This window comes from Mirounga angustirostris, unplaced genomic scaffold, assembly GCF_029215605.1.
Source record: "Mirounga angustirostris isolate CCGP_5_RB_7025 unplaced genomic scaffold, mMirAng1.0.hap1 SCAF_5, whole genome shotgun sequence".
Taxonomy (NCBI): Eukaryota; Metazoa; Chordata; class Mammalia; order Carnivora; family Phocidae; genus Mirounga; species Mirounga angustirostris.
In genome coordinates this window covers 26,696,797-26,717,015 of record NW_026991713.1, presented here as the reverse complement: position 1 = coordinate 26,717,015, position 20,219 = coordinate 26,696,797, and the positions used below count along the sequence as shown (strand labels likewise).

Genomic DNA, 20,219 nt, shown 5'->3' with positions numbered 1-20,219 from the left:
ATTTTGTGGACGGTCTCTCAATTTGGGTTCATCTGATGTTTCCTCATGAAAAGACTGAGCTTATGAATTTTGGGGAAGGATAGCATAGAGGTGATATGCCCGTCTTGTCACATCATATTGGGGCACATGATATCAATATGAGTTACTTCTGGTGATGTTAACCTCAATCATTTGGTCCAGGTGGTGTCTGCTAGGTTTCTCTGCTATAAAGTTTTTTTTTTTTTTTCCTTTCTATACTCTATTGGTCAAAAGTGTGTGACTTTTTGTACCCGGCTTTACTGAGATATATTTGACAAATAAAAATTATTTACATTTATGGAGTACATGTGATATTTTGATATATGTATACATTGTAAATTGATTACCACAATCAAGCTTATTAACATAGCTATCATGTCACATAGCTATCATTTTTTTATGTGAGGTCAGAACATTTAAGATCCACTCTTTCAGCGAATTTCAAGTATGCAATATACTATTAATGATAGCCACCATACTCTACATTAGATATCCAGAACTTACTTGTCCTGCGTAACTCAAACTTTGCAGCCTTTGACCAACATCTCCCCATTTTCCCCACCCCCAACCCCTGGCAACCACCCTTATACTTTCTGCTTCTGTGAGTTTGACTTTTTCAGATTTCACATATAAGTGAGATCATGCAGTATTTGTCTTTCTGTATTGGGCTTATTTTGCTTAGCATAATAACTTCCATGTTCATCCATATTGTAGTGTATGACAAGATTTCCTTCTCTCTCTCTCTTTTTTTGGTTAAGACTATTTTTTAGAGCAGTTTAAGGTTCACAGCAAAACTGAAGGAAAGGTATAGAGATTTGCCATATACCCACTGCCCCACACACATATATAGACTTCCTCATTATCAACATCCTCTAGCAGAGGATAATGTAGTATTTGTTACAATTGATGACCCTACATTGACACATCATAATCACCCAAAGTTTATAATTTACTTTGGGGTTCACACTTGCTGTTCTACCTTCTTTGGGTTTGGACAAATGGATAATGACATGTATCCATCATTATGGCATCGCATAGAGTATTTTTACTTCCCTAAAAATCCTCTGTGATTCCCCTATTCATACCTTCCCCCAATCTCATGGCAACCACCAATCTTTTTACTGTCTCCATAGTTTTGCCTTTCCTAGAATGTCATATAGTTGGGACATACAGTACAGAGTCTTTTCTGATTGGCTTCTTTCACTTAGTAGTATGTGTTTAAGGTTCCCCCATGTCTTTTCATGCCTGATAACTCATTTCTTTTTTAGGGATGAATCATATTCCACTGTCTAGATGTGTGGCAGTGTAAATATCCCTTCACTTACTGAAGGACATCTTGGTTGCTTCCAAATTTGGCAATTGTGAACAAAGCTGCTATCAATATTCGTGTCAGGTTTTTGTATGAACATGTTTTCAACACCTTTGAGTAAATACCAATTGCTGGATCATATGATAAGAGTATATTTAGTTTTGTAAAAAATTGCCAAACTGTCTCCCAAAGTAGCTCTACCATTGTGCATTCCCACTAGCAATGAATGAGAGTTCCTGTTGCACAACGTCTTCATCAGCATTTGGTGTTGTCAGAGTTCTGAGTTTTGGTCATTCTAATAGGTCTGATTTTCTTCTTCTTTAAGGGCCAAATATATGTATAGTCAAAAATATACAGGCACATATACATATAATCTCACATTTTCTTTATCCATTCATCTACCAGTGGACACTTAGGTTGATGCCATATCTTGGCTATTGTGTATAATGCTGCAATGAACATGGGAGTACAGATATCTGTTTCAGATACTGATTTCATTTCCTTTGGAATCTATACTCAGAAATGGGATTGCTGAATCATATGACAGATCTACTTTTAATTTTTTTATGACTCTCCATACTATTTTCCATATGGCTGTACCAACTGAAGTGTGTGGCTTTTTTTTTTAAATAAAGAGCTTAAGAGTTATTTTATTATTTTTATATTTTTTAAGATTTATTTTTTATTTATTTGACAGAGAGAGAGAGAGAGAGAGAGAGCACAAGCAGGGGGAGGGGCAGAAGGAGAGGGAGAAGGAGAAGTAGAGTCCCCACTGAGCAGAGAGCCCGATGTGAGGCTTGATTCCAGGACCCTGGGATCATGACCTGAGCTGAAGGCAGATGCTTAACCGACTGAGCCACCCAGGCACCCCTTAAGAGTTATTTCATTTAGTTTCTAAGCTTATGGGATTTATTGAAGGTATCTTTTTGTTAAAGTTTCTAATTTTATTGTGAAATGGTGGAGTACATAGTTTGTATGCTGTTGATTTTTTGGAATTTATCGAAGTTTCTTTGTAATTTAAGTCATGATCTATTTCTGGAACTGTTTCAAGTATGCCTGAAAAGAATCTCTTTTTCCCCATGGCTTAATTTCCACATTCATGAAACAGGAAGAACTGAAAATGTCTGACTCCTTTGATTTTTGTTTTGAAATTTGCAGAACTAAAGACCAAATTGGAAGACAGAAAAATACTACATTTGTTCTTTTTGACTCTTTATTTTGCAAACTAACAATGGGTATACAACTTGACACAAGTAAACACAGTAGGGGAAAGAGAAAAAGGGAAATATCTGTCCTTCCTGAAAATAGATTTGTTACCACTGGGTAACAGGTGCTTAATCCTCTGTGGGGGCACATTTCCAGCCTACAGAGAGGGAAAAAACAGAGCGGAGGAGTAATCATCTGTGATAGTGATTCTGATCTGTGTTTGACTTTTTAGGCTGCTGTCCTTAGATATTTATATTAGTGAAGCTGAACCTCTGGCTTGCTGCTCAGAAGTATCACTGTATGGTAATGTGGGGTGGTGATCCTGCAAAGAGCTGACTGAGGGTAGTTGGCTAGTCAATCAGTCAGCCTAGTTGCTTCGGGGGCAACATGAATGCTCATCTAAATTTGCCATTGGAAGAGGAATTTAATGATCAGGGGCTTCACCTTATGGATTTAAAAGTCAGATCCTTAATAGCCAACCTCTTAGGTTGCTCACCATCTGGACTCCATGCCCCTCAGCTCCTGCACTAACTCTTCTCTTGCTGCCTCTTACACTCTTTTCTTCTCTTCTGTGAACTCTCATGGAACTCACTTTTGGCTCCCTGGACTCATCATCAATGTCTCTTTCTAGTTCCCAGAAGATCTCAAGCCTTTCCAAATAGAACATGTCATTAGGAAGTGTTTTAAGCTAGGTAGTTTTATATGGGTGTGCTTTGTGTTATATGTTTCAACTTTAGTATATGTTTGAAAATTATCAAAGTTTATAGTTGGAAAAATTACACCCAAAAGTCTGTAACCTCAGCTATTGCTAGTATCGCAAGAGATCTGCACTTTATCTGGATGAAGGCAGAGAACGTTGCTAATACCTGTCCACATACAAAAGATAAACCTTTCCCAGGAAAGGAAAGCAGTTCCAGAGGAGAGAAAAGAAAAAAATAGGTAGAGAGTGAAGAGAGTACTAGGAACTCAGGAGTATCAAGTGGGAGGTGGCACCAGAATGATTTGTCAATTTTCTGGTTGTCATCAGAACAACAGACTCTTCATCGTACATGGCCGTGTGGTAAACTGGGTATTGGAAAGGGCATGAAATTGGAAGGACCTGGTTAGAATTCAGGTGTGGCATATATTAGCTGTGAAATTTTCACTAGGTCATTTGTCCACTTTGATTCCAGTCTTCACATATGTAAAATGCTAATAATAGGGGTGCCTGGGTGGCTCAGTCTGTTGAACGGCTGCCTGGGATCGAGCCCCACATTGGGCTCCCTGCTCAGTGGTGAGCCTGCTTCTCCCTCTCCCTCTGCCTGCCACTCCCCCTGCTTGTGTGCTCTCTCTCTTTCTCTGTCAAATGAATAAAATCTTAAAAAAAAAAATGCTAATAATAATAATACTTGCCACCCATTAAAAAAATTGTCACCACTGGTATAATAAAATGGTATATTGGTATAGTAACACTTTAAACTGGTTACAAAAAGGTTTTGAGGAGGGAGGTTTAGAATTGCTTTCCATTGATTTGCTTACAAAGATTTTCATCTTCCACTAGCGGTGTTGGTTGAGAGAACCTTTATAGAAATAATGATATTTGAGGTATTTTTCCTGTTACCCGGTCAACGAATTTTTAGCAGGTATACGACTTTCTGCATATATCACCCAATTGCTTTAAAAGTGAATCAATGAATATGCTTATTGATTGCCCCATTTCATAAAGGAGTTCAGGAATGACCCTCCTTTTGATATTCAGATATGTCTCTATATTTGGATCATGTATTTGTCTTGCTTTCCAATGAAAAATGTGGTGAACTCAGCAGGTCACCCCCCAATAACAGCCATTCTCTTTTTAGAATGTCTTTCTGTGCTTCAGAGGCTGGAAAACTCCAAACCACATGCTCCAGACACCCTTGCTGCGAATGTTCTGCATTTGAAATAGGTCTCACCGATTGCAAACATCAGAGTAAGATTTGCAGGTGCTGTTCTGATGTTGCTGGCAAATACAGCTGTGGAGACCTTGGGTTTTCCGCACTTGATCTGTCTGTTGAGAAGAGATGGGGATCGGCTTTCCCGACTGTGGTCAGTTAGGCAGTATTGTCTAGGGAGTCATTCTCGGATGCCCAGGCCTCTTCCAGCCTTCCTAATGATTGTGAATATCCCCACTTCCCCGTGACCATTCCTTTTCTTTCCTGAGTAGCTAGCTGGTTGCTGTAACTGAATAATTTACTGATGTATAATCTCTTTGTGGGCAGGAACTCTTGTGATCTAAGATATAAACGACCCTGCATTTTAGTGGAGGGAAACGAATGACAGATAATTAAGTAAAAGTTTTAATAAGATGGTGTACATGCTACAGATAAAAACAAAGTTGGAAAAGGGATGGGGAGTGCAGGAGATGAATGTTGCAATTTTAAATAGAGTGGTCATGGAAGGCTACGCTGATAAGGTGACTTTTTTTTTTTTTTAAGATTTTATTTATTTATTTGACAGAGAGAGAGACAGCGAGAGCAGGAACACAAGCAGGGGGAGTGGGAGAGGGAGAAGCAGGCCTCCCGCGGGGCAGGGAGCCCGATGTGGGGACTCGATCCCAGGACCCTGGGATCATGACCTGAGCCGAAGCCAGACGCTTAACGACTGAGCCACCCAGGCGCCCGATAAGGTGACTTTTGAGACCTGACCATCTATTATGTCAGTTGTGTGCAAGACTGTGGAGTTCCTGTGTTAAAATACTACTTTCCTTAGGTAACCCCCTAAGTGATGCTATTTTCCATCTCCAGGCCGCTTTATTGTTTACCCACAGCAAACATGGCGGAAAAGGCTTCAGTCCGACACTTGTCCCCTCCCCCCAATAATGATGGCTACAGCACTTCCTGTGTTTGCCCTTAAGAAAGATGGAGACAACACTTCCTGTTCACGGCTTTCGCCTTCAACAAAGATGGTGCTTATGGTACAGGTTCCCTAACAGTCTGGATTCCGGTTGCGGTTTCTTTCTTTCTTTTTTTTTTTAAATATACGTGTTTGCAGACGTAAGTAACAGGAAATCAGAAACCCCGTATCCATTTTTTCTCTAAGGCCCCGCACGGTGGAGCCTGCGGCCTGGGCCCTGCGTGGCTCCCCGCCCCCGCTAATTTGTTCGCAGCATGTCCGAGCCGGGCCCGGGTTGGGGTGGCGGTAGGGATGCCGGGGGCCGCTACCCCTTCCGTCCGCTCTGAGGATCATTGCCAGCACCCACTTCTGAGCTTGTCAGGTTGCCCCGAAAATTCCTCCCGGTTCTTCCTGTTCGTAACACAACAGGACTTCAGCTGGCGAGGCAGGGAACAAAAAGTTCCAGATGGGCGTTGGCAGCCAAAAGCGCACACCCTGCCCCTCACCTGCCACCGCCCGGACTTCCCCGACTTCCCCGAGGGCTGCTCGAAGGAGTGGGGTCGGGTCGCCGGCCGCTTGTACTTTCTGTGGGTGCCTGGAAGCGCCATCTGCCGCCTCCCCCCACGCCGCGCCGCTGCTTTACCTTCATGGCCTCCGCACCAGCGCCCTCAAACCGGGGCAGTGGTCTTGAACACAGGCCTTAAAATCGTGCGTGGCTACTGACCAGGGCTGGCGTGTGGACATTTTTTCCTTGTAAAGAAAAAATAAATCCCCACCAAATGTCCCATACGTGTGTGGTCCGGGCAGTGTTGTGATAGGGTTTCGGAATTCTTAGAGGGCAGGGGTGGAGTCTGTGACCATATATAAGGTTTACTGTAGAGGCACACACAATAAATATTTTTCTTGGAGGTGAGGGTGTATAGGGCTTTTCTCTTAAAGGAAAAGAACCTTAACTTAGTGGTACCTACCGGTTTCGGGCGCCCACTCCCATTGCTATGCAGGTTCAGCAAATGCCCATGGTCAGAAGAGCACCTGCATGCTTATTGGCAGTTTCCTTGGTATTGGGGTATATCTGATGAAGGCTATGTTAAAATAAAGGCACCGTGTCTTTTTAAGTATGTTAAAATGAAAAGCTGCTCTGTAATTTTCAAAGTTGCTTTTTAAGCAGGGTCCATGGCCCAGTTTTTTCCAAATCTCTTGATCAAGCAAGGAATGGAGCTAGGATTCCATTGTGTGGAAAGCAAAAGTAGAAAGGATGATTCGTATTCAGGGTTGTTCATTATGTTCGGAAACATTCAAAATTACTTCGCTTTGGCTTAACAGCTGTGTACCAAACACCACGGCCTGGCACCCTGCTAAGGTTCCAAGTTGTACCCGACCTTAAGGAGCTTGCACCGCATGTAGGACACTGTCTTTAGGGGTTGGTGAGCTCCCTGTAATCTGAGCTACTATTTTGTCTTCTCCCAGGGAGAAATGGAGGCTAGAGACAAGCAAGTGCTTCGCTCCCTTCGCCTGGAGCTGGGTGCGGAGGTACTGGTGGAGGGACTGGTTCTTCAGTATCTTTACCAGGAAGGGGTCCTGACAGAAAACCATGTTCAAGAAATCAAAGCTCAAGCCACAGGCCTCCGGAAAACAATGCTGCTGCTGGATATCCTACCTTCCAGAGGTCCTAAAGCATTTGATGCATTCCTAGATTCCTTGCAGGAATTTCCCTGGGTTAGGGAGAAGCTGGAGAAGGCAAGGGAAGAATCCATAACTGAGCTGCCTGCAGGTAGGCCTCAAAAAGATCACTGCAAACCAGGTGCAAAATTGTCGAAACTGTGTCCTTTGGATGTGAAGGTGGGGTTTTAGGCTGGGGGTGGGTAAGGAGTTTGGACTGAGGCACAGGGTGTTGGAGGCACGGGATGAGGAGGTGGAATTAGGAAGTGCAGGGAAGGAAGAATGAGCTGTGATCAAGAGGGTGAGGAGGGAGGTCAGAGAATACATTTAGAAAATGCTTCCAGGGAAACTTGGCAAGTCACTTGGGAGGCATGTTCTCATCTGAGAGCCGGGTCATATCTCAGCGCTTGGCATTGGGAGCTATTTGGAAAGTGCAGATGGGAAAGCAGGCTTTAGGCTTACTGATAACTGATTCGTGGGGTGCCAGAGCTGCTGGAAAAGGTCAGCTTCATGAAGGAGGAGACAGCCTCTAGGAAGGCACGCCTTGCACCTGTTCCCTAGGCTATCCTGCATGGCCAAAGGGGATTATTTTGAAAGCTGGTTAAGTAAATTTTTAAAGGTTATTGATTTAAAGTCAGTCTTTTTTAGTTTGGCTTTTTTCAGACACCCAGAGCATTTACTGTTATAAGAATAGTAGTTTGGGGAGGGTCGCATTTTGATTTTAAAGAAAGTTGGAAGCTATGGAGAAGAGAAACAGTCCCAGTGCTACGAGCCTGGCTTGTAGCAGGAAGAAGATGTGATGTGAAACATTTTCCCTCTTAACAACTCCATGACTTTTACTGTTTTATAAAGCTGGAGGAGCAGAGAACTGAACTGCCTGAAAAAAAAAAATCTATAAATAAAATAAAATTAATTAATTAAAAAAGAAAATTAAAAAATAAAAAATTGAAAGTTGACTTTGCAAATTTTGGAATAGTTAGGAAATCAACATTCTCCAGAGATTTTGAAAGCAGTGATAGTTAGAACTCCTCCCAGACAGTGGTCCTCAGACTTTGTTGTTGCAGTTTTAAAAATACCAACTGGTTAAAAAAAAATGCCAGTAATAAAAAACCAATTTTATTATTTTCGCCCCATGGACCTCATATTTTGTTTTTGTTTTGGGGTTTTCTTTTTCATGGACCTCATATTTTGAATGATTTTTCAGACCACAGTTACTAACTAATCATGATGAATCCTTCTATTTTTATTAATGACATATGTCTGAATATCTGCTCTGCGTGAGGTAACCACTGAACTTAGGAAAGCTTGGTTAAATCCCAGGGGAAGAAAGCAAACACATTTTCATTTTCTAGCATGGCCGAATTACAGGTAAATGTGTTTTAGGCTTTTTGAAATACTGAAAAGAGCTGTCCTTTCCGGGCCCCAGGACTTTTCAAGTTCGAGTGTCCTTACAAAATTAAATACTTCAGATGTGTGAACAAATCCAAACTAAAGTATCTAAGACATTTCTACCACTTTACTGAAAGCAGAATAAACAACAAAGACCTGGGGACACATTAAGAGAAGTATTAGGGTATCCGGTGTCTTTTCCTCGTATTTGACTTAGAGATTCCTCTTGGCACCAGATAGTTGGAAACAACAAAACAAGCGAACCGAAACCCCGTTACTACCAAAATATTTCATTTAATTTTACAATCATTTTGGGTGATGTAACTCATCCTGTTGTATGTTGTTCATAGAGGTGTGACCCCATTTTAATTTTTTCAGATTTATTTAGAGAACAAGAAAAAAATTATGATGTTTTTTACCAAATGGTGAAAGTTACATGGAAGTTGAGGGACAACTAAAGTTTTTTAAAGTAAGCAGAATGAAACAGTATAATGTGAGAAAAAATTGAGTGTGTCTGCATGAAAAATATTAATTTGTTAGTTCTGTGGAAGTGTTCAAATGGAAGGATAGGTTGGCTGCTGTACAAATTTTAAGTACTCTTGTTTTACTTTTTGTCCGAGTAACACGGCTATTGAAAAATGTTTTCAAGAGAGTTTGATTTACATACGTTTCTATATACTTTCTGCAATGATAATAACATAAACTTACTTTTAAAATAAGTTTTGTTAATTATTGAGTATTTTAAGTAAGATTATAAAATACAAGTAAGGTATGGAGAATAATGGTGCAGTGAACATCTGTCTCCCCATTACTCAGTTTTAAAAAAATATATTACCATTGCCTTTGAGGACCCTGGGTGTTCCTTCCTAGGCCTACCTCAGCCCCAACCCCTACTTACTGGTAAATCCTGAATTTGAAGTTTATCATTCGATTCTTCACTTTGTAGTTTTCTCCCTCATAAAAATCACTTTTAAAATCCACTTATGGAAAATCTGCAATACCATAAGTTTTAGCAAGATATATAAAGATACAAATAAAAAATATAATGTGTGTGAGAGAGTAGGGGATGGAGGAAATGATAGACTTAATTTAAATTAACTAATTAGTTAATTATTTGGGAAAGATATATTTTAACAGCCTTCTCTTATTTGGGACCTTAAACTTTTAATGTTTAATTAAGTTGATGGTGATATTTTAATTCTAAAATTCATTGGGAGTTAATTAATTGAAAACCTAAGTTTTGTTTTGTTTTTTTTTTTGAAAATCCTGGACTGTCAGAGTTGATATGCCTTCAATTTAATATTTCTGTAAAAAATGCTGATGGACGCAGAGGTCTATTTCCCAGGACCCTGTGCTTCTCCATTGTTGTAAGAGTAATTTTAATAAGCTTTTAAAAAGACCATTTAAATTTTTATAAAGGCATTTTTGAATTTTGAGGAACTAAACTGTAGGAAGATGTGGTGCTTATATATTATGTGTATATGTTAACCTTGTCTGATCTTTTGCTCATTTTCATTGTCATTATTAATTAATTTGTGTAGATTTGGTGGTCTCCTCCTGGGATGTCTGAGAACCAATGGGCAGAAATGGCTTTCTCTTTGGCCAAAAGGCCGAAACGTCTCCAAGAATGAACTGATTTAATTTTATTAAAAAGTGTTCTTGTTTTGGGCTTCTCAGAGAATCCTGGTTTCCTCTTTGCTTGTTTAATTTCTGTGTTTCACTTGTAAATTTTGATATTTGGTGATAGATCCTACTTAGTTGCTTTTTATTAGAGAAGAATCCAGTTGTATCTTAATCTTCTCTGGTCTCTTAAACTACTCCCAGCAAATCCCAAAACATAGAAGAGCACCTTAAACCTTTGGTTCTTTCAGAGCCTACCTAGCTGATGGGTCTTCCTATTTATGTTTAAAAAAAAAAAAAGTCTAAGATGTTAATGCATAATTGATTTTGTGTTTTTCTCACCCTGTGAGGACTCTTATATTTTAGAAGAGAAATTCTGGCAATAAAATTACTTAATCCAGCTTGGCACTGCCGAAGGGACACTTCACAGTGTGTCCGTTGCTGGCCAAGGTCGCAGAGTAGACAGCAGATCAGCTGGCAATCGTCTGTGGGCTCCTGTCTGGTCTTTTAGGAGATGAGAACAGTGCTGAGTCTGGGTGTAGGCAGCGTGTGCCTACCTGCTTGCTTTCTACTGCTCGTGGGCCCTGTCTGCTGACAGGCTCTCCCTAGTGCCTGAGCTAGTCTGGGTCTGGAAAAGAGGTTTATGGCAGCCCTGGTCCCACCAGCTGGTGGGACTTAGGCTAAGTCATGGTGGGAGTGACTCCTGGGCTCCAGGACTCCCTGTTCCACTGTGTTGGCCTTGTTTGTGGGACTGGGTCTCTGCTGTGATTCTCACTTACCAGTCAGCCTGGCAACTTTGCCTTTAATTCCAGTCTTACGTTAGGCTTGGGAGTTTTTTTCTCCCCCCTTCTCTGTAGGCTAGATTCTGGCCTTACGTCCTCTTAGCCACTGGCGAGGATGAAGGACAGATGTCTTGGAACACAGCTCAGTGCCTCGTATGTTAGCATCAGATGCCTCAACACTCTCGCCTCCTGAGGCTGTTTGCTTCAACTTTGCCTGCGCTTGAGCCGGTCCTCACCGCAGACCCTATGCCCTGACATTGGCTGCCCTCACTGGCGCAGGATGCAGGGCTGGTCTGTTTTCCCTCTAGCCAAGAGCTCCAGGGCTCAGCCTGTTCCTCTCGGAGCTGGCCCTGTGTGACCATGCAGAGGCACATCAGCTCCTCTCTCAAGATCTACTCTGGCTCTCAGATGTATACTTGGATGCATCTAAAGTTATGAGCAATAATGGCAAAAACCTTAGGGATTGTAATAGGTTTACTGGAGAGATTTCTAGCCTGGGATTCTCCAATCATACCATGAATTGGCCTTACTCTGCGTATAATAAGTTCGGTGTTGATCTCAGTTCATCTAGCTTGTGGTCTCTCTAGGCACTTCTGCTGTGGCTGGGTAGAGTTCACTTTGTGGCATCCTGTGTACTCAAGAGGGAGTGGTGGGTCAGCATCCATGGTAGGACCCTTCCCTGTGGTAAGGGCAGAGTCTGCAGAGATTCCCAGGGTGATTATCATACGCAGCCTGGGGACCAACTAGATACCAGGCACTAGGAAATAAAGACATGTGAAAGATCTCCAGATCAATTGAGGGGATTCATTTATTCACTAAGGAAATATTGAGTATTGACATCAGGTACTAGGATGTTGGGAAACAAAGCCCCAGCTCTTCTAGAGCTCACCATATGCTGTAGTCTGATGGGGATAGACAGAAGTGAATGAGTGAATACTACCGCTATGAAGAAAAACAGTGTCTGGTGGTGAGGAAGGGCTTCGCACATCGTACAGGGTGGTCAGAGAAAGCCTCTCTGCCGTGAGGATGTGGAGCAGAGACCTGAATTCTGCAACAGAGTGGGTACTTGGAGGAGGACCGTTTCAGATAGAGGGGACCACAGAGACACAGGCCCTCCGGTGGGAGCCCTCAGTGACAGTGTGGCTAGAGCCCAGGCCTGTCTGGGATAAGAACCTTCCTCACGGAGAGCTGAGTCACGCCACACGTCAGCAAAGGCCCAGTCTCGACCATTCGTTGTTGTGCTTCCCAAATCGTGAGATGTGTGCACAGCCATGATCTTGGGTGGTTCTCAAAATGATTTTAGATGAAATGCAGATATGGGAGTGAATCACATGGTGAGAGAGTCATTTCCTTTTTCTTTCTGTTTCAATCCTGATGACATCCAGGTGAGAGCCTCCCTTTGCTGTAGCATCTCTCTTGACACTTGCCAGTTTTTCTTTTTAACAAAGAGAAGAAGCTCCTTATGTCTCATGCCTTCGGTGGACAACAGTATTTCGCTGGAATTGAGTTAGTTGCCTTCTTTCCCTTGCATTAGTCTAATGGTTTCCTTCCATTTATGGCAAGTAAAACTGTTTTCTATTTATGAAGCTACTTTTAAAAAGACATTGCTTTTACTTAAGTAAAAATGAACACATAAAGAAAAATACTAGGAAAATAATGGTATGAAGATGTGGCAAAAATTGTAAAGATGCATTTCATGCATTTTTTCATTTAGAAAGCCAGGAGTTTGGGGCAGGAGCTGTCCCCTGGTTGCATAGTTGGGGAAGGAAGGCTCCAGCTCTAGTTCAGATAGAAAATGGTGCCAAATTCAAGGTCCTTTATTGTTTTGCTCCTTCAGATTATGCATAGTGACCGGGAATTGGTTAAATTTATTAGTAGAATTGCCAGAATGACTTAATTTTATGTTTTGTAAATTATAAACATGTTCGGAGTCAGCAAGATGGAGACATATTCTGGTATCCCAGAATTTTAGGCCGCGAGAGACTCACAGATCATCTAATTTTTCTGTGAAAAAGCTGAGGCCTATGGAGATTAAGTCAACTTGCCCATGATTACATAGTTAGTTGATGTAATTTATTGCCAAACTAGAATCCAGGCTTCCAGTCTTGATTTAGGATTTTTTCTGCTATGCAGTCTTGACTTCCCACTGGGTTTGAAATGGAATTATATTTTGCTGTAGCATTAATAATTGAAATGAGCTTTTAAACAATTGTACTAATGCTTTTTTTTTTTTTTTTTAAGATTTTATTTATTTATTCATGAGAGACAGAGAGAGAGAGAGAGGCAGAGGGAGAAGCAGGCTCCCAAGGAGCAGGGAGCCCGATGCGGGACTCGATCCCAGGACGCTGGGATCATGACCTGAGCCGAAGGCAGACGCTTAACCATCTGAGCCACCCAGGCGCCCCTGCTTTTGTTTGTTTTAAGAGGAAAATTTTCAAGGGCTTTTAGAGGTATACTGGGATAAGATTTTGCTAAAATATTTTATTTTTATTAATGCTAATTTTAATCATTTAAAAGGAAATTTTTATAGTTTAGTACTGCATTTTATCAGAAGATTCCCCCTGCCCTGCTCCTGCAAGGTTGACATAAAGGAAGAGCAGAAGACTTTTATCGAGTATTTATGGGACTGATGAAATAATGCATCTGTTGGCAGCTAATTGTAGCTCTTTCTAGGAATAGCAAACCATGTGACAGGCCTCTCCCCAGCAGGGATGCCTCCATTTCACTTTAAAAAATGGATTTAATGTTCTTTTCTCTTAGAAATTCTCACTGTGCTTTTTTCTCCCTCCTGTGGATGTATGGGCCACTTGGCTACATCAATCACCCTATTGACTTTTGTGGTTCATTTCGCTTAGTCTTTCTCAACCCTGGCTTTAAAAAAACTACTGATCCCTAGACTTTGACGTAGGCCAGTTCATGCCAAAATCTGTGGAGGTGTGATTTGGGCAGTGGTATTAAGACACACACACACACACACTTATAAACACACATACACACATGTGCACACGTGCAAGCGCAGGAACATGCATGAACGCCTCATGAAGTTATTTTAAAGTGCAGCCAGGGTTGAGAACCTTGAAATCTGACCAGCTGAGTAGGCGGGTGGCTCCTTTGTCAGTTGTTGCTCCCCAAGCATGAGCTTCCCAAAGTTATGTATTTGCTTGAAGAGTTGTTCTTGTTTTCTGGTGAGGTGAAGTGGAAAGGTGGTAGGAATGGATACAGAAAGATATGTAGTTTTGTTTTGATTCCGTAATCATAAGTGTTTTTAATTTTTTGAGTTTCTTGAACGTTATTGCTCAAGAATGTCCCAGAATCCCGGACCCCACACAGGTGTATGATTTGCTACCAGTACTAAAATCCATTAGAGCTCTGTGGGGATACACGGGTTCGATGTACACAGAACAACATTGACTGGAGTGTTTTGACTTAGCAGATAAGTTTGGATTTGGGGGAATTATTCTCATTGCCTATTCACATTGTTAGGTAATTACAAACCATCCGGAATACTTTGTGCTCTGTAGATCAAGTTGTCCAAATGGAGACAGAACGTGCCAGTGGAGAATGAGTTGGATGCTGGCCCTCAGATGCAAAGTGAGCTGAAGATGGCTTAAGGATGGATGAGAGGAGAAAAGAGACAAAATTGGGAAGACTGGGAATGGCTTAGCCAATAAAATAACTATCATAATATTTATTGGTGGCTTTACTTTGTGCCAGGTACTGGTCCAGGTCCTTTTCATTTATTAATTCACTTAATCGTGGCACTAACTCAGTGAGACAGGTGGTCTTATTACTGTTACTGCACAGATGAGAAAATGGAGGCACAGAGATGTTCAGTCACTTGTTCAGGTCACTCATTCAACCCAGTAGAGCCAAATTTGGAATCCAGGCCCTTCAAAGCCCGCTAATTCATAGCCTATGAAAACACATTTTCAAGATGTGCTTTTCTCTCCCTCCTACTTCTGACAAGTGGCTGCTCCAGAATCCATCATTTACCAGCTCCCAGTCATCTTCCCTCCCCTACTCCAGTCACTCCCATACATGCAGCCCCAAAGGCTTCTCTGTCTTTCTCTTTCCTGCCTATTGTCAGAAGACTAGGTCATGATCGGGCTCTCTGCCCGGCGGGAAGCCTGCTTCTCCCTCTCAAGCTTCCCCTGCTTGTGTTCCCTCTCTTGCTGTCTCTCTGTCAAATTAAAAAAAAAAAAAAAAAAAAAATCTAAAAAAAAAAAAAGACTAAGTCATGGTTGGTATCTCTCTCCCCCATCTTTCTTTCTTTTTTTTTTTTAATTCTTTTTTGGGTAGCAAGGTCTAATGTGAGGCCATATGGGGTCAAGGAACAGAGCCCTTGGGTTGCTCCTATCCCAACTTGCTACCTTGAGAGTAGAAAAAGACTACATCTTCTTGACTGTGATTAGGAGATAGGAGCATTGGCTCTCCTGGTACTGGAATCAGGTTCCACTTTGGTAGCTCTTAAATCTTGCTATCAAAAGCTGAAAGCCATCAGGTCTAATAACCAGCTCTTCTGGTGGCACAACCTCAAGAGTGTAACCATACGCTTAGCAAGGTAGCTTTCTCTTTTTATGGGTGTAGTTCAAACTTGTAGGCTGTTGTTATAGCTAGCTGCAGGAATGTTTGCCTTTGCTTAATTTTAATAGGCAGCTGTGTTTATACTTGTTCCTCAGTTTGAACAGCAAGGAGTATATGTATGTGATTCTTTGGAGGACTTTTTCCCCAGAGGAAAAAAAGGGTACATTGTATTTTTCCAAACACTAAATTTTAATTGAGAAGGAAATGTGACCTCTAAAAGAAGTTTAGTCCTAGGCTTTATTTTTGTTAATGTTATAAAAGAAATCTTAACTCCTTGTAAGAAGTGCCAAGTTGACAATTCCTGGAAATGTTCATGTTCTATTTATGCTCAGCACCATAGCAGAGAGGGTGGTGACGCTGTTACCAAAATAATACTGCTGAGATGTAGTAAGTGGCAAAGGAGAGCTTTGTGGTTTCATAACCTAAATGTAAGACTTTTAAAGCATCTCTCAATCCCACCATTCGTGTATAAGGTGTATGGGTGCTGAGTGGTAATGACCAAGTGGTTATGGAGATTTGCAGAGCCAGCAGAGCACATCAGCTGGGACCTGCCCTGTTGTTAGAACTGTAGAAGGTTAGAGGTGGAAGGGACCTCAGAGACCCCCCACTGTGCAGGTGAGGAAACTCAAAGATGTCAGTCAGTCTAACAGCGTGTATGTGGGCTCTTTGGTTCAAGCAGTAGACTTCTTGCTAACATAAGCAAAAATAGGAATTTCTCTAACGTATCCTGGGTTGTTCACAACCTTGAAGGAATTGCTAAAATGTCAGGGCTCAGTAAGGCAGGAATGAAGCAACGCTGGGGGTCTCTGGCCATTGATGACCATCTCCAGCTGAGTTCTTCCACTGTGCCTTCTCTCAAGATTCAGCCTCTGACTGGCCTAGGTTGAGTCATGAGCCCTTCCTTTAGGACACCAGAGTCACCTGAGTGGGGAAGGGACAGATCTAAAAGGAAGAGGTGAAAGCTGATTAAGAGATGGCCGCTATACTATATCATACCCATTCTTTTTATATTGAACAGGTTCCACACTTGTGGGCCTGGAAAAAAATGATAGCCCTTTAAGGAAGGAGAATGTTCCACATCTTCTTACAGCAAGGCCCAGGTCAAAGGCCAGAGGTGGTAGGAAAATTAGAGGAGAGCAGTTTTTAGAGCAAGATGGGTCTTCTGAAACCTTTCCAAAATCAGAAGATATTGGGGAGAAAACTAGATTGAGAATACTGAAGTCAAGAAGTGGTTAGAAAGAGAATTTGGGTTGGGTTCTGGCCTCAGGGCTTTACGTACATAAACTCACTTTATCCTCACAGAACTCTGAGGTCGATACTATTACTGTCATTTGCATTTTACAAATGAAGGTATTAGACGAACTGCCCCACGTCACATAACTTGGTAGTAGCAGAGTTGAGATTTGAATGCCAACAATCTGGTCCTCCAGTCTGTGCTATTAACTGAGAGGCTCTTCTGTGTCCTTAATACCAGTCCTTGGTTCCGATGGGTGTCACATGTCTCAGAGCACCTGACCTGGGCTCGCTACAGCTTCTGTATTTGCTGACCCTTTCTTCCCTTGCGTCTCACAAGTAGCCAACATTTTCATTGTCTTTTTAAAAATAGTTTACCAGGGCGCCTGGGTGGCTCAGTTGGTTAAGCGACTGCCTTCGGCTCAGGTCATGATCCTGGAGTCCCTGGATCGAGTCCCGCATCGGGCTCCCTGCTCGGCGGGGAGCCTGCTTCTCCCTCTCCCACTCCCCCCTGCTTGTGTTCCCTCTCTCGCTGTGTCTTTCTCTGTCAAATAAATAAATAAAATCTTAAAAAAAATAAAAATAAAAATAAAAATAGTTTACCAAATGGAAGGTTAAAAAAACACCGAAGAAGATAAAAAATATTTTCTAGAGAAATGTGATTAGGCAAAATGAAGATTCTGAATGAGATTGACGTGGCAGTCTACAGCCATACCACCCTGAACGCACCCGATCTCGTCTGATCTCGGAAGCTAAGCAGGGTCGGGCCTGGTTAGTACTTGGATGGGAGATTGATGTGGCAGTTTTTGTTTGTCGAGTCTTTATTTCTTCCCTTTCAATTTCTTTTTATTCTGAATCAGCCCTTTGATGGTGCTGTGGGCAATTGTCCTTTTTCGGGCCCCTCATATTTGAGCCCTTTTATTCCTTCATGTGCCAGTCAGGATCCATTCAGGAGACAAAAACCACACAGTAATGTGAACAAGGAAAATTTAATATAAAGAATTATTATTAACTAATAAAAGGTTCATTATGGTTAACTACTGAAGTGGTGAAGAGGTCTACTTTTTCTAGGGCTGAAGGAGAGAGAGTACAGGGTGAAGGCACTAAGAGCTTGCAAGAGGCTCCTCCCCACCCCCAAGACTGAGTTTCAGTCCTCTTTGGAGATGAAGTGACTGCTGGTGGCCAGTGACCTTGCCAGAGGGTACAGGCTGGAGCTGGTCTGTAGGAACAGCCCACTGGGTTGAGAATCTTGGTAGAGCATGTGGGTGGACCAGAGTTGGTCCTTAGCAGTCTGTTGAGCAGCAGGGAAATTCCCTGGAGAGTAAGCACCTTTGGGTTTCCCACATGCCACTGGCAGTACACTTTAGAGGGGATAAAGCATCCGGAACCCAGTGATAAGCCCCTTCCTCTGCTCTGGCCTTTCAGTGTCCTTCCAGTGCCCTCTTTTGATGAAAACGAACACTGCACCATCTGGCAAAGGAGAAATGTTCACAGGGGCCAGCCCCAGTGTCACAAAGCAGGGCAGAGAGGGTGAATGTAGAGCTCAGAAGTAATACGTCGCTAATCGGTACACCTCATCTATAAAAGGATGGCAGTATATAATTCCCAAAGTAGTTCTGAGAACCTGTTTCATTCATTCATTTATTTAGCCAACATTTATTGACTGTCCACCATTGCTGGCTATTCTGCCAAAGCTGTGAGAATTATCGTTGTCATTGTCTATTCTTGTTTGTTCATCTGTCTGTCTCTGAAAATAGACTGTGATCATCTCTAAGGCAGAATCTGTTTTTGCCTCTGTACCTGCAGCACCTAGCTAGCATGGTGCTAGATACCGATTAGTTCTCGCAAGCTTATAGAGTGAATGAAGGCAGGACTATGAAGATGAACATAAAGATGGACTCATACCCTCAAGGAGTTTAAATTATAATTGGGGAAAGGTAGAGGCAAACAAAATATAATATGATATTCTAGTTATCTGTTGCTGTGTAACAAGCTACTCCAAAATTTAGTGGCTTAAAATAACAGTCATTTATTTTTACATGAATGTGCAGTTTGGGCAGGGCTCTGAAGGGGGCAGCTCATTTCTGCTCTACCTGGTGTGGGTCGGAGTGGCTTAACTGGGGCTGGAGGAGCCACTTCCCAGATGTGTCACTCATATTTCTGGTAAATTGGTGCTGCTCGTTGGTTCCTCTCCACATAGGCCTTTCTGCAGGTGGCTGGGGTTTCCTTACAGTATGGTGGCTGAGTTTCAAGACGCAGGAAGTAGAAGCTGCCAGTTTCTTAAGGCCTGGGCCCAGACACTGGTATAGTGTTAACTCTCACTGTATTCTTTGGTTAAGCTGTCCCAGAGCCCAGATTTGAAGAGACGTAGAGACCTCACATTTACTTGGGAAGTATGTCAAATTATCTTGGGCCTTATGGCACTTATCAGATGTAGTGGCTTAAAGTATATATATTTGTTATTGTAGATGGAAACTTAGCTGCCATACATGAAAGTGACTTGTAAATTAATAACAAATGTTCTTACTAGTTTAACAAAACATATGTTTTAAAAAGTGAAAACAGCTCTTTTCCCCCCCAAATATAAAAGCAGCACATACTTGTTGTTTAAAAAGGAAAGACTCTAGAAAGATACCAAGAAAATGGAAGTCACCCATAATCTCATTGCCCAGAGATATCACAGTTTATAACAAATGAGGAGTGAAATGCAGTATTTAGGTTTTTACCCTAGGACATTGTTTTAGAAGCTCTCTCTTTTCTGAACTCCGGGCATTTCCATAAAGTTATTATTTACTTAATACCAACTCTTAAATCTGGAATTTGTCATGTAATGTCGAATAAAGGATAAAATTCAGAAGGTTGTATGTGTGTGTGTAAAAAAAATATAAAATACATGTATATAAATACACACACACATTTTCCTTTGAGAGTAAAACTTTCTGAATCAACTTGAAGTAGTCTTTTCAAAAAAAAAATTTTTTTTTAAAGATTTTATTTATTTGACAGAGAGAGACACAGCGAGAGAGGGAACACAAGCAGGGGGAGTGGCAGAGGGAGAAGCAGGCTTCCCGCGGAGCAGGGAGCCTATGTGGGGCTCGATCCCAGGACCCTGGGATCATGACCTGAGCCGAAGGCAGCCGCTTAACTGACTGAGCCACCCAGGCGCCCCAGTCTTTTCAAATTATTAAGGATAGCCCCTAGTTGTTTCATTTCAGTTAGCAGGGGGTTGGGGTGGGGTGGATTGGACTTAAATGACCTTCTCCAGTTACTCTTAAGGAGCTAAGAGGAATATTTTTCACTCTATTGTTTAAAGTATTTTTCTGTTTATCTTTCTATTAGTATTCTATTTCAGAGTGTTTCACTAGGATATTATATAACCTGATTTTTTTTTCTAAGTCTCCTGTTTGTATGCTTTTAAATATTATGTTTCTAAATCTTTTCTCTTCTTTGTTTTTCCCAAGCTGTTCCACTGTAGTGATTAAGCCTTTGCCTGTGGCATTTTAAGATCTATTTATATCCCTCAAATTGACTAGATTTGTAAATATGTGAGTGTTCTGGATAGTAGATTA

The 20,219-nt window shown here is 41.7% G+C and overlaps 1 protein-coding gene across 2 annotated transcripts in view; it reads left to right on the top strand.

The window, feature by feature from the left end:
- Window positions 1-5,389: 5,389 nt before the first annotated feature.
- CRADD (CASP2 and RIPK1 domain containing adaptor with death domain) overlaps window positions 5,390-20,219 on the top strand; it is a 177,838-nt gene continuing 163,008 nt past the window's right edge. For both annotated transcript variants that reach the window (XR_010411395.1, XM_045872852.3), the window contains exons 1-2: window positions 5,390-5,544; window positions 6,851-7,154. Coding sequence is in view for 1 of the 2 variants with exons in the window: in XM_045872852.3 (XP_045728808.1) it covers window positions 6,857-7,154 (298 nt within the window). In the remaining variant the exon portion in view is untranslated. The remainder of the gene's footprint in view (window positions 5,545-6,850; window positions 7,155-20,219) is intronic.